The sequence below is a fragment of the Myotis myotis genome, unplaced genomic scaffold (genome assembly GCF_014108235.1).
Source record: "Myotis myotis isolate mMyoMyo1 unplaced genomic scaffold, mMyoMyo1.p scaffold_m19_p_1, whole genome shotgun sequence".
NCBI classification, from domain to species: Eukaryota; Metazoa; Chordata; class Mammalia; order Chiroptera; family Vespertilionidae; genus Myotis; species Myotis myotis.
Genome location: NW_023416313.1, coordinates 117,015,070 through 117,028,867, shown reverse-complemented (window position 1 = coordinate 117,028,867; position 13,798 = coordinate 117,015,070). Strand labels below are relative to the sequence as shown.

General features: G+C 47.4%; 1 protein-coding gene across 1 annotated transcript; it reads right to left on the bottom strand.

Moving 5' to 3' along the window:
* Positions 1 to 7,868: 7,868 nt before the first annotated feature.
* On the bottom strand, positions 7,869 to 13,531 carry LOC118675919 (cytochrome P450 1A2). The gene is given in 11 exon segments (XM_036348882.1): positions 7,869 to 8,043; positions 8,046 to 8,287; positions 9,439 to 9,525; positions 10,359 to 10,378; positions 10,380 to 10,481; positions 10,726 to 10,817; positions 11,237 to 11,352; positions 11,629 to 11,633; positions 11,864 to 12,141; positions 12,144 to 12,702; positions 13,483 to 13,531. Coding segments are annotated over 10 exon segments (1,545 nt in total). The 5' UTR covers positions 12,694 to 12,702; positions 13,483 to 13,531; the 3' UTR covers positions 7,869 to 7,990.
* Between the last annotated feature and the right edge of the window lie 267 nt (positions 13,532 to 13,798).

The window sequence follows — 13,798 nt, the reverse complement described above, 5'->3', positions numbered from 1 at the left end:
CTCAATGTGCTTTTTTCTTTCCTTCTAGTTGTAGAACTTCCACTCGGTCAGCTTTCCCATGGTTCTGGATGATAGCTGTTTTGTCTTATAGTTGTAGTTTCAATGTTGTTGTGGGGGGCAGCACGTACAGGTTTGTACCTTATGCCGCCATCTTGGTCCTCTCTACTCTATGCCTTTTGATTGAAGAATCTAGTTCATTTACATCTAAAGTAATTATTGATAGGTATGTATTTATTGCTTTTAAATATATATACACACATATATATACATATATATGTGTGCATATACACATTTATTGATTTCAGAGAGGAAGAGATGGAGAGACAGAAAGATCAATGATGAAAGATCATTGATTGACTGCCTCCTGAACACCCCCTACTGGGGACTGAGCCCGCAACCCGGGCATGTGCCCTGACCAGGAATCAAACCATGACCTCCTGGTTCATAGGTTGATGCTCAACCACTGAGTAACACTGGCTGGACTATATGATAAGACATATCACCCGAGGATATGTTTTTTTATTGATGACAGAAGAGAGACAGACAGAAACATCGATGTCAGAGAGAAACATCGATCGGTTGCCTCCTGTATGTGCCCCAACCAGGGATTAAACCCCCAACCTGGGTATGTGCCCTGACAAGGAATTGAACCTGCCCTTTTGGTGCATGAGACGATGCTCCAACCAACTAAGCCACACTGGCCAGGGCACTAATTTGTTAATTGTTTTGTAGTTTTCTGTTTCTTTCTTCTTCTCTTGCTCTCTTCCTTTGTGGTTTGATGATTTTTTTTTGTAGTTGTATGTTTAGGTTCCTTTGTCATTATTTTGTGTGTATCTATCTTAGATTTTTTTCATTGTGGTTAACATGAGGCTTACATATAACAGCTTACATTTATAATCATCCAGTTTCTGGGTTTTTTTTTCTATTATGAAATAGTTATTCTCCTAGCTTCCAAAACCTTTCCTCTTGGCCTGACTCTGCCTTTTCAAAGACCTGGTCATATCACTCCTCTGCTTAACCAGTTTAATGGAGACTCATTGACTTTAGGATTGAGTAAACACTCTGTAGAGTGGCACTTAGGAGCAAACCCCCACTAACCTCCCCATCTTCCCCCCCGCCCCACACACACACTCAGATGTCACTTTGCTCTTTAGTAATCTGCCCTCTACTCTAATCACACAGAATTCATGCAGAATTCTCCCAAATGGTTTTGGGGGAAAAACACCTAAGTGGATCATCAGGTGGGTAAGATGGAGTTGATTAAGAAGATAAGGGCAGAACTTAAAGGACAGCCAGGACCTGGACATTCTTTAGGTGGAGGGCCACAAATAGAAAGATAATCAATTTGGCCAGACAGAAAAGAGAGCAGAGAAGACGGAAATTCTCTGTTGGAAGATAATTCTTTGGTGAGCTCCACCCTCTAGAACAGGGATGGGGAACATCAGGCCCACAGGCTGTATCAGGCCTGAAAAATCATTTGGTCTGGCCCTGCCAAGGCAGCTGCAGGTGGGACTCAGAATTCAATAAATCTGGGAGCTTTTTTCATAGTAACATAAAGTTATATTAAGTGAATTATATAAGCAAACAATGTTATAATCATCCAAATGGCCCTTGGCAGAAAAAAGGTGCCCCACCCCTGCTCTAGAATGACAATAGTAGTTGAGAATAGTCCAATTTGATATTGAGGAACTCTCACAGCAGTGAAGCCATGAGTTATATGCAGGAGGCCATGAACTATAGGGTCATTTCTGACTTTTCTTTTCTTTTTTTTTTTATTGCTTAAAGTATTACAAAGAGTATTACATGTCTCCCTTTTTCCCCCCTTGACATTCCCCCGGCCTCCCCTACCCCCCAGTGTCTTGTGTCCATTGGTTATCCTTATATGCATGCATACAAGTCCTTCAGTTGATCTCTTACCGCCCCCCCCCACCCCCCAACCCTCCCCAGCCTTCCCGCTGTAGTTTGACAGTCTGTTCAATGCTGCTCTGCCTCTGTATCTATTTTTGTTCATCCTATCTAATAAAAGAGAAACATGGTAATTGGTGTACAACCGCTACCCTTTCCATTGGCTAATCAGGGCGATATGCAAATTAACTGCCAGCCAAGATGGCGGCCAGCAGCCAGGCAGCTTGAAACTAACATGAGACTTGCTTGCTTCAGTGACGGAGGACTCCAACGTTCCCTGCCTGCTGCTGAAGGCCTCTGAGCTGCAACTCTAAGAAACTATGTAACAAATATAGAAGGTAAACAAAACCCCAGAAACCTGCTTTAGTCCGCCGGGCTTTAGCCAGCAGGATCGCAACATTGTAAGCAAAGGCCAGAAACCTACTTTCAGCAGCAGAGGCCTAAGAGCTGGAGCCAAGCCTCAAAGCTAAAGCTGGCCCAGAATAAAAAAGAAAAAGAAAAAAAGGAACGGTTGGGAGCTTCAGTCACCCCCAGCCTGAAAACAGCCCTCAGCCTCTCACCCAGACTGGCCAGGCACCCCAGTGGGGACCCCCACCCTGAAGGGTGTGTGACCAGCTGCAAACAGCCATCATCCCCTCACCCAGGCTGGCCAGGCACCCCAGTGGGGACCCCCACCCTGATCCAGGACACCCTTCAGGGCAAACCAGCCGGCCCCCACCCGTGCACCAGGCCTCTACCCTATATAGTAAAAGGGTAATATGCCTCTCGGCACCGGGATCAGCGTGACAGGGGGCAGAGCCCAAACCTCCTGATCATCCTGTGGCTCTGTGTGTGACAGGGGGCGGGGGCACAACCTCCCTATCCACCCTGCTCTGTTCGTGACAGGGGAAGGTGCCCCAACCTCCTGATCAGCCCTGCTCTGTGCCTGATAGGGGGGGAGCTCCTGAATCCCCTGATCGCCCTGCGGCTCTGTGTGTGACAGGGTGCGGCGCCCCAACCCCCTGATCGGCTCTGCTCTGTGTGTGACAGGGTGCGGCGCCCCAACCCCCCCCTCCACGGGCCCTGCTCTGTGTGTGACGGGGTAGAGCCATAACCTCCCCATCAGCCCTGCCCTGAGTGTGACAATGGCGGCGTCCCAACCCCCTGATGGGCCCTGCTCTGTGAGTGACAGGGGGCAGTGCCCCAATCCCCTGATTGGCCCTGCTCTGTGCGTGACAGGAGGTGGCGCCGCAACCTCCCCATCGACCCTGCCTTGAGTGTGACAGGGGACGGTGCCCCAACCCCCCAATCGGCCCTACCCTGAGCGTGACTGAGGGTGGCATCACAATCTCCCGATAGCCCTGCTCTGTGCATGACAGGGGGTGGCGCCCCAACTCCCCAATCGGCCCTGCTCTGAGCCCGACCAGGGGCTGCACTTAGGGATTGGGCCTGTCCTCTGCCACCGAGGAGCAAGCCTAAGCCAGCAGGTCGTTATCTCCTGAGGGGTCCCAGACTGCGAGAGGGCACAGGCCAGGCTGAGGGACCCCCCTCCCCCCCGAGTGCACAAATTTTTGTGCACCGGGCCTCTAGTCAGTTTATAATGGTCTTTATTATCCATAAATGAGTGAGATCATGTGGTATTTTTCTTTCATTGACTGGCTTGTTTCACTTCGCAAAATGCTCTCCAGTTCCATCCATGCTGTTGCAAATGGTAAGAATTCCTTCTTTTTTTACAGCAGCATTGTATTCCATTGTGTAAATGTACCACAGTTTTCTAACCCATTCATCTGCTGATGGGCACTTAGGCTGTTTCCAGATCTTCGCTATGGTAAATTGTGCTGCTATGAACATAGGGATGCATATATCCTTTCTGATTGGTGTTTCTGGTTTCTTGGGATATATTCCTAGAAGTGGGATCACTGGGTCAAATGGAAGTTCCATTTTTAACTTTTTGAGGAAACTCCATACTGTCTTCGATAGTGGCTGCACCAGTCTGCATTCCCACCAGCAGTGCACAAGTGTTCCCTTTTCTCCGCATCCTCTCCAGCACTTGTCGTTTGTGGATTTGTTGATGATAGCCATTCTGACAGGTGTGAGATGATACCTCATTGTTGTTTTGAATTGCATCTCTCAGATGATTAGTGACTTTGAGCATGTTTTCATATGTCTCTTGGCTTTCTTTCTTTTTTTTTTAAATTAAATCTTTATTGTACAGATTATTACAGTTGTTCCTCTTTTTCCCCCCCATAACTCCCCTCCACCCAGTTCCCACCCCACCCTCCACCCAGTTCCCACCCCACCCTCCGCCCTCACTCCCCACCCACTGTTCTCATCCATAGGTGCACGATTATTGTCCAATCTCTTCCCTCACCCCACACCCCTTCCCCCCACCAAGAATAGTCAGTCCACTCCCTTTCTATGTCCCTGATTCTATTACAATCGCCAGTTCATACTATTCATCAGATTATTTATTCCCTTGATTTTTAGATTCACTTGTTGATAGATGTGTATTTGTTGTTCATAATTTGTATCTTTACCTTTTTCTTCTTCTTCCTCTTCTTAAAGGATAACTTTCAGCATTTCAATAATACTGGTTTGGTGGTGATGAACTCCTTTAGCTTTTTCTTATCTGTGAAGCTCTTTATCTGGCCTTCACTTCTGAATGATAGCTTTGCTGGATAAAGTAGTCTTGGTTGTAGGTTCTTGGCATTCATCACATTGAATATTTCTTGCCACTCCCTTCTGGCCTGCAAAGTTTCTGTTGAGAAATCAGCTGACAGTCGTATGGGTATTCCCTTGTAGGTAACTGATTTTCTTTCTCTTGCTGCTTTTAGGATTCTCTCGTTGTCTTTTGCTCTCAGCATTTTAATTATGATGTGTCTTGGTGTGGTCCTCTTTGGATTCCTTTTATTTGGGGTTCTCTGTGCTTCCTGGACTTGTAAGTCTATTTCTTTCACCAGGTAGGGGAAGTTTTCTATCATATTTCTTCAAATAGGTTTTCTATATCTTGCTCTCTCTCATCTTCTGGCACCCCTATAATTCGGATGTTGGTACGCTTGAAGCTGTCCCAGAGGCTCCTTACACTATCTTCATATTTTTGGATTCTTTTTTCATTTTGCTTTTCTGGTTGGGTGTTTTTTGCTTCGTATTTCAAATCTTTAACTTGATTCTTGCGATCCTCTGGTCTGCTGTTGGGAGTCTGTATAATGTTCTTTATTTCAGTCAGTGTATGCTTAATTTCTAGTTGGGCCTTTATCACAACATCAAGGGTCTCATTAGATTTCTTGAGGATCTCACTACATTTATCGGCGGTCTCACCAGTCTTCTTGAATATCTCACTACATTTATCGGCGGTCTCACCAGTCTTTTCAAAGGCCTTATTAAGTGTATCGGCGGCTTCTAGACAGTTCTTTAAAGACCTTAAAAGTGTGGTTTTGAACTCTATATCCAGCAGTTTGATTTCATCCCATTCTGTCGTTTGTGTCCTGTTTTTTTGTCTCGGCATTTTTTATGCTTTGCTGTGTCGATAGAGTGCCTTTCTGTGCTAAGTGTCCCAATTACCTGAGGTAGACACTCTTGGTGCACCCCCTTGTGGGCTTTGTGCACAGTCTTGTTGTAATTTAGCCTTGATTGTTGTAGTTATCACTGTGAGGAATTGACCTCCAGGCCAATTGGCTGTGAGAATCAGCTGTGTCTGCAGTGGGAGAACTTCTGTGCTGGAGACACCCCTCTGGGGGTAGACTTGCTTCGATGGGTCTTTGGTGCTAACTGAGTCTGCCCCCTGAGTGTGTCTTTTATGGTTCCATGGAGCTGCAAACTGAATGGTCCCACTCTGACCTCTGGGCTTCCTGGCTCCTGGATCTCTAAGGAGGTGCTAATCTAGCCTTTGCCTGAGGCTATACAGCAAAAGTCTTCCTGCAGGGCTTGGGTGGGGTGGGTCCCATGGGATCAACAGGGCGGGGTTAGCAATTATGGCTGCTCTCAGTCTTGCCCTCAGAGGCTCTGCTTCTCAGTGTCCCAGTAATCGCTGCAAGCCCCACTGAGAGAAAGCTGCCCTAGGGTTCTGAGCGATGCCAGATAGTCCTGCTTCTCCCATATGAGTCTGGGTCCCTAGAGACTTGCCCAGAGCTGGAGCTCAGAGCCTGAGACTCCCTCCCGATTGAAAACAACAACCACGCCCTCAGCCGCCAGCCTGCTCCGCATGCACTCCGCACCTTAGTATTTTACTTCAGCACTGTGCCTCCTCTGAGTCTCGGTATGTTTTTCTCTTTCCTCCTAGTTGTAGAACTTCCACTCAGCCAGCCTTCCTGTGGTTCTGGTTGATGTCCGTTCCGGCTTTTAGTTGTATTTTTGAAGTGGTTGTTCAAGGCAGCAAACTCCAGTGTTTACCTATGCCGCCATCTTGGTTTCTCCTCTCTCTCATCATTGATGTTTCTCCTCTTGGCTTTCTGAATGTCCTCTTTTGAAAAGTGTCTATTTAGGTCCTTTGCCCATTTTTTGATTGGATTGTTTATCTTCCTTTTGTTAAGTTGTATGAGTTCCCTATAAATGTTGGGGATTAAATATAATCATCCAGTTTTTAAAAATAGCTATTCCAGTAGGTGACATGGTATCTCATTGTGGTTTTGATTTGCATTTCCCTAATAACTAATGTACTTATCCATTTGTATATCTACTTTAGAGAACTGTTCATTCAGTGTTTTGCTCACTTTTGAATTGGGTTTTGGGGTTTTTGTTGTTGTTGTTGAGTTGTAGGAGTTCCTGATTATATTCTTGATATTAATCTCTTATTAGATATATTAATTGCAAATATTTTCTCCCATCCTGTGCCTTATTTTTTCATAATTTTGATAGTGTCTTTGATGAGACCTGGGACTTTTGCATGTAACCCAAGCATTTCTGGGGAGTTTATCCTCCCCTAGCTGTGGATGAACAAATCAGGACTGTGTGAGAAGTAAGATGTTCTATTTTTTGAAGATGGGACATGAGGGATCCCCATTCAGCCATCTGGGTTTGGCCCACAAGACTGGGTCCTTTCCTCCCTGTTTCCTTTAAGTGTTCAAAGACTTGGATCATACAGGAAAAAAGATAAGAGAGAGTAGGGAAAGATTTACTCTTAAATGACTGAGGAAACAAACATGAGCCCAGTCTCAGTACTCAAGAAACCATACATGCTACAACATGGATGAAACTTAAAACCATGTTAAGTAAAGAAGCCAGTCACAAAAGACCACTTTCTGTGTAATTTCATCTATATGAAATGTCCAGAGTAGCCAAATCTACAGAGACAGAAAGAAAAGTAGTAATTTCCTGGGGTTGATAGGGCAGGGAAGGTGGGTTAGGGTGGAATAGGGAGTGACTGTTAATGGGTATTCCCCCCCCCCCCCCCCCCCGGTGATGAGAAGGTTCTAAAACTGATGGTGGCTGGTAGCACAGCTCTGCAAATATACTGAGCGCCACGGACTGTACATTTTAGGGAGTGAATTCTATGGTATGTGAATGATGGGGAGCAAAATAAGCCACCCTAAAACATTCCATTTTGGCACATTGATTATTTTGAGTTAAAGATATTTAAGAAACAGCTAATAAAAAGGGCCTCTCTGCCCCTCCTTTGTCTCCCTGAAAGCAGGAAATAAATCTTCTATGTGAAGATACACTCCCTATATCAGGAGGGTAGGAGCCATTCTTATTACCAGAGATAGGGAATTCAAGGCTAAGAAGGCTTTATAAACAAACGTTGTTACTTCTTTATTAATTTGCTACCCCAAACTCAAACTCCTTTGTTTTGTCAAATCTGTACAAATAACTCTTCATTTGCTTTAAAGGTATAAAAGCTGCTTGCATTGGTGACTTCTTTGAGTCTCATATTTCTATGGGCTACTGTATGTACAAAATTAAATTTGTTTTTCTCCTCTTAATTCGTCTTATGTCAATTTAATTTTTAGACCAGCCAAGGAGCCTAGAAGAGAAGAAGGGGGAAATTCTCTTCTCCTGCATGAATTATATGTCAATAAAGCTGTTATTAAAAAAGAGAAGGAAAGGAAAAGGGCCGAGGCCCATGGGTGACTGCCATCCTTCCTTCTGCCTCAGCGTGCTGGTGTCTTCTTCACTTGATGGAGAAGCGTAGCTTTGCCTGGACATGCTCACAGTGGGCATGCTCATGGTCAACCCGTAGATGGGGGTTAGGTCCACTTTCACTCCTGGTAGCACACTGAACTCCAGCTGCTGCAGCAAAATGGCCAGAAAAAGGAAGACCTCCCACTTGGCCAGGATCTCTCCTATGCACCGGCGCTTGCCCATGCCAAAGAGCATCACCTTCTCACTCAAGGTCTTGTTGATGGTAGTGCCATCAGCAGTGAGGAATCTCTCTGGCCGGAACTCAGATGGGTCCCCCCACAGCTTCCTGCAAGAGAACCAGAGGAGTTGGGATCTTTGGACTGGGAAGCCCGGGGAGGACAGTCCTGGGTGGAGATGTCTGAACAGACTTCTGTTGATACCACCAGTGTTAGAATAGATAGCAATAAGAGGAGAGTGGGGGAAAGGGACCAAACTGTACTTTAATGCTTATTTCTTTTACATAGCTCTTTCTAAAATGATCAGCCTTGAAAATAGTGCTTTTTAATATTAAATTATCTTCATTCTAATTAATATAAAAGGGGAACCCATATTATATCCTGATTTGTGCTTATTGTTTTGGAGTAATTTTTTTAAAAATTAATTAACTCTAAAGAGAGCGAGAGGAAGGGAGAGAGAAAGAGAGAAAAACATTGACTTTTGTTGTTCCACCCATTCATGCACCCACTGTCAATTCCTGTTTGTGCCCTGACCAGGGATCAACCCACAACCTCAGTAGATGGGATGATGCTCCAACCATCTGAGCCACCTGGCCGAGGTGGAGTAATTACTGATAGCCTCCCACACTCAGAAGTATCCCTGTTTGGATGGTAAATTATGTGGTCCCCCTACCTATAGACTAAAGTGTGATTTTCCATACAGAGGTTCCTAAGCCACTCACATCAGAATCACCTGAGTATTCCACCTTAGCTACCAAAGTGGAATCTTGGGGGATGGCATGCCATAATCTGTAACTGACATCCTGGTTAATTCTTTTTTTATTAATCCTCACCTGAGAATATTTTTTTCCCACTGATTTTTAGAGAGCGTGGAAGTGAGGGAGAGAAGGAGAGAGAGAGAGAAAGAGAGAGAGAGAGAAACATTGATGTGTTTCACATCGATTGGTTGCCTCCTGCATGCACCCAACCAGGAACAGGGATCAGCCCTGAAACCCAGGTACATGCCCTTGACCAGGAATCAAACTGGCTGCCCTTTGGTGTGAAGGCTGATGCCCTAACCACTGAGCACACCTATCCAGGGCCCTGGTTAAGTCTTATTGCACTGAAGTTTGAAAAACATAGACCTAAACTTTGTCACCTAGAGAAAACTATACAGCAATTGAGGCACCATTCCTTTATTATATAACCATTTCCTAGAGGGACAAACAGCCTTCTTGACTGCTGAGCTGCATACATATTTTAGTGGGGGATGTGTACTCACTGATCATAATTGACATGCCATTGGTTTATGAAGACATAACGTTCCTTGGGGATATAGAAGCCACTCAGTGTTGTGTCCCTTGTTGTGCTGAAGAGGAAAGAGGGCTCTGTCAGGCTCAGGAGCCGGAAAACCGGGGTACATCTCTGGGTGCTTCTTGCTCCTACCTCTACCGCACCCCAAGAGCCTGCCCACCACTGGAAGGAAATGTCAGAAGGAGGGAAGAGGGGAAATTATCCTTCCCCTTCCTTGGCTCCTGTTTTTCCACTTCAACAAGTGTGTACTATACTTCTGTTTGTGCCCAGTTAATGCACTTGGCCATTCTCTGGAGTACTGGGGAGTTCCTAGCCTGGCTGAGGAGTCAGGACTCTCACTCTGAGAATAAATAGATCAATATGAGGGCAGAGGAAGTGTTCACTATCTCTCTTAACATTGTTAAAATCCCAGGACACAATCAAGGACAAATGGCTGTAAGTCCTACAAGATTTCAGAAACGAAGCTGTTTCAGCTAGATGAGTCAAGAAAGGTTCTAGAGGAGAGGAAGTTTTGTCAGGATTGACCTTGGGCAGGGATAGGATTCTGGTAGCCAGAGAAGAGATTACAAGGCATTTCAAGCAGAAGGCCCAGCATAAGCAAAATTGGAGGCTGGCTAAATTATGCTTGTAAAGGGCCAGACTGGTTACATTGAGAGTACTTAAAGGGAGAGAACGCAGCAGAGGTGAATGAGCGCTGAGGTCAGGAGTGTGATTTTCTCCTGAGAGCTGGGTAGTTTTATTGTGTTTGGACAGAATAGGGGTAGACTAGAGGCCAAGAGCCTGTGAGGAACCTGTGTCATGGTCAGGAAGGAGAGGCTGAGGTCTGAGCCAGGGCCAGAGCTGAGAAACTAGGAAGAGAGGTGGGAGGGCAGAATAGGCAGGCCTCACCTGTGGGGGATGGTGAATGGGGACGAAGGAGGAGTGTCGGAACGTCTCCAGGATGAAGGCCTCCGTATAAGGCAGCTGGGGTCTGTCAGAGAGCCAGGGACACCGTGCCCTGCCAACCACTGTGTCTGCAGGGCACAGCGGACAGACAGGGCTTAGGGGTTGCCCTGACTGCTCCATGGTGTCCCCTATTATACCAAGTGCCACTCAATGTGGCGTCACTCTATATCTATTTACATGTTGAGACCCACTAAACCTCCCTCAGCACCTCCTAGACAAGGGTGGACAACATTATATGCACAAGGTTTGCATGTAACAGCTGTATATAGATTGAACAAATGATCTGGGATCCCAAGGCTTCTCTATGCATTCCCAGTTCCTCCTGGATCTTCAGCTGTATCTCAGGATTTGTCACAAGGTACATAAGGCACCAGGAGATGGCTGTTGTGACCGAGTCAAATCCTGGGCAGCGAGGGGCAAGGTGAGGAAGGAACAAGAAACCAATATTTACCAAGCACCCACCATGTATGTAATAAGCATTATCTTCCTCTGTCTCCCTCTCTTGACCTCCTGCCCCCAACCTTGAGTCACTGGTTTCATAATTAGTTGCTGGAATTATAGGGGCTGAGACTCATAGGCCAGAGAGCCCTTTATTGTTCAAATGGGGAAACTGAGATCCAGAGAAGGAGAAGGACTTAGCTGAGTTTCCCCTGGGAGTTGGTGGCACAGCCTGGGCTCAAACCCTGAACATGGGCCAGATCTCTATGTCCTGCACCATCTGGCATGTGGTTCAATAATTATTTGATGGACTTGGGTACTGGGAAGTGCTGTGGGTGAACAGCAAACACTGATGGATGGAGGGGCAGGGGCCTGGCTCTTACCAGCCCCAAAAATGTCGTTGATAAGGTTGACAATCTTCCCCTCAGGGATGAAGCCACCACTGGGTCTGGAGTCCTTCTTGCCGTGCTTGAACAGGGCACCTGTGATATCCTGAACACTGTCCCGAGGGATCACAAGTTTACAGGCACTCCGCACGTCCAGGGCCAAAGGCTGGACCTTGCCCCCAACCCATCTGGCACTCGCTCCCTCCCCCAAAACCTCCAGTCATTGGGTTAGGCTCACAGCAGGAGGGCTTAAGGTATCATTTCATGCCCCATTGACCATCCCAATAACCGTAGGGGTCCAATTTCAAAGGAGGAGGTTAGTGTGAGTAAGGGAAGCAAAGTGACACCAGAGCTGAGTGTCAAGGTTCAGGTTCCTGCAGAACAAAAACCTTCTCTCTCTGCCCTTTGAGCTGCTCTGAGAAGGAGGCTATTGTTATGAGGAACCTGAGACCAGAGTGGGAGAAGGAATAATTAACTTCAGTTCACATAGCTGATTCCCAGGTGTCCCAGAGCCTTCCTAGGCCTTGGCTACACATCAGCTGTGTGGGTACTTTGGAGCTGGGTAAGAGAGAGCACACCCAGGCTCTGCAGAGTGCCTTCTCACTACCTGTGTGCTGGGCTAACCTTGTCGAAGTTCTGATAGTGCTTCTGGATCATTATCTGCAGGAACTGCACGATCCTCTGGTTGAAGGCCTTGAAACTCTGCAGGGTGGGGTTGGGCAGGTATTTAAGGATAGGGAAGAAGTCCACGGGGTTCCCAGTGGAGGCAGACTACACAAACTCATGGCTGTTCTTCACAAGGCTGAGCATCTCCTCACTGCTCTGGGGCAAGTGCTGCCCGAAACACATGACACCAATGACTTTGGCCACTGACACCACCACCTGATTATAGGGATCAAAGCGCCAGCCCCTGCCATCAGCTCCTGGAACTTGCTGATGAGGACCTCAGCCTCCTTGCTCACATGTTCCTCCAGGTAGCAGGAAAATGAGGAAGCTGGGTCTGAGGCAATGGAGAACCTGTTGAGGGCATTCTGGGCCAGGCGCCGGCGGGCAGCCCACACCGGTCCAGAGTCCGGCTTAAAGGCCATGCTCTGGCCATCAGTGATCAGGGTGAAGCTGTAGAGGTCAGGCCGGCCCTTGAAATCATCGCCCTGCCGCACCAGAGCCTGCCGGATGGTGTCCAGGCCACTGAGCACCAGCACAGGTGTGCAGCCAATGCGGATCTCTAGCACGTCCCCATAACGCTGGCTCAGTCGTGACAGCGCCAGGTGTGGGTTCTTCCCCAAGGTCAGCATGTGTCCAAGCAGGGGCCAGCCCCAGGGCCCTGGAGGACTCTTCAAGCCTTTGGGGACCCGAGGCTGCCAGGCTCTGAACACCCAGAATACTAGGCAGAAGGTGGTGGAAGCCAGGAGAAGTTCCATGGCCCAAAGGGAATTGAACCAGGACAATGCCATCGGTACCAACTGCAGGAGAAGAAAGAGGAACCAGACTGGATCAAGATCGAGCCCTTCTTTCCTTCCTTCACTCAGTCAATAAACACTGGCACATGTTCTGTGCGTGGCTCTCAGCTAGTCACCAGAAAGACTGTTACATGTACCATGGATTCTGCATGCCAGGAGCTCACCCTTAGTGCATCACAGAACCTAAAGGCTAGAAAGTGTCTGAATTCCCAGCCATAGCTTTCCCTTCTCCTGTCACCTCAATTTCCAATTCTGAGGCTGGGGTAGAAGCAAGTGGCCACTTCACAATGGGGAAGCACCCCCTGCGAGTCCCCAGCATAGGGTGTATGCTGAGCATTGTGTCAAAGGGGCCCCACCAGTGCTGGCTTCCTGCTGATACTGCCTCATACCCAGGAAATAGAGAGGTGTTCCTATCCAGCAAAACAGAGGGGCCAAGGTCCCAGGATTGATGCAAATGGCTTATAATTCCCCTCTCTCGGAGTAGTCTTTATCAAGAACAAGAAGTTTACCTCCTCCTAAGATGCCCCACCCATCTTGGAGGCTGAGGTTGGACTGCAGCCAGAGGGAACCTCCCCATCTCTTCACATCAATCACACTAAGGGTCCTTAGAGATGGCTTACTTAAAAATGGAGAAACTGAGGTCTGGAGCTAGGCAGCAAGGACTAGAACTCGGGCCTCCTATACCTCACCGAAGTTCCCCCCCACCCCTCCACTTCCACTGTTCCCAAGATATATGGTTGGGGTGGGGGTCCCAGAGACTGGGAATGAGCCCAAGAATGGTACCTGTAGAGGCAGGTGCTTGAGATCCGTAAGGTTATGGGGACTGGTGCAGAGCTTCTGGCTCCAGGTGTTGGTGCCTTTTATAAACACCTATATTGACCCAGCTGTCCTGGTCACCTGATAGCAATGTCACTGAATAAAGTTGGAAGGATCAGACGATGATCTCTTGGCTCCACCTACTACCCAGGCCCAGGGACAGCTCTTCAGGATAGATGCTGTGTCTCTGGGGAGGAATGTCCAGCTCCTTTCAGGGTCCCAGGTTGGGGGAGATTATTTCTCTCGAGGACAAGGCAGGGTGCTGGAAGTGAGAGGCCTCTGG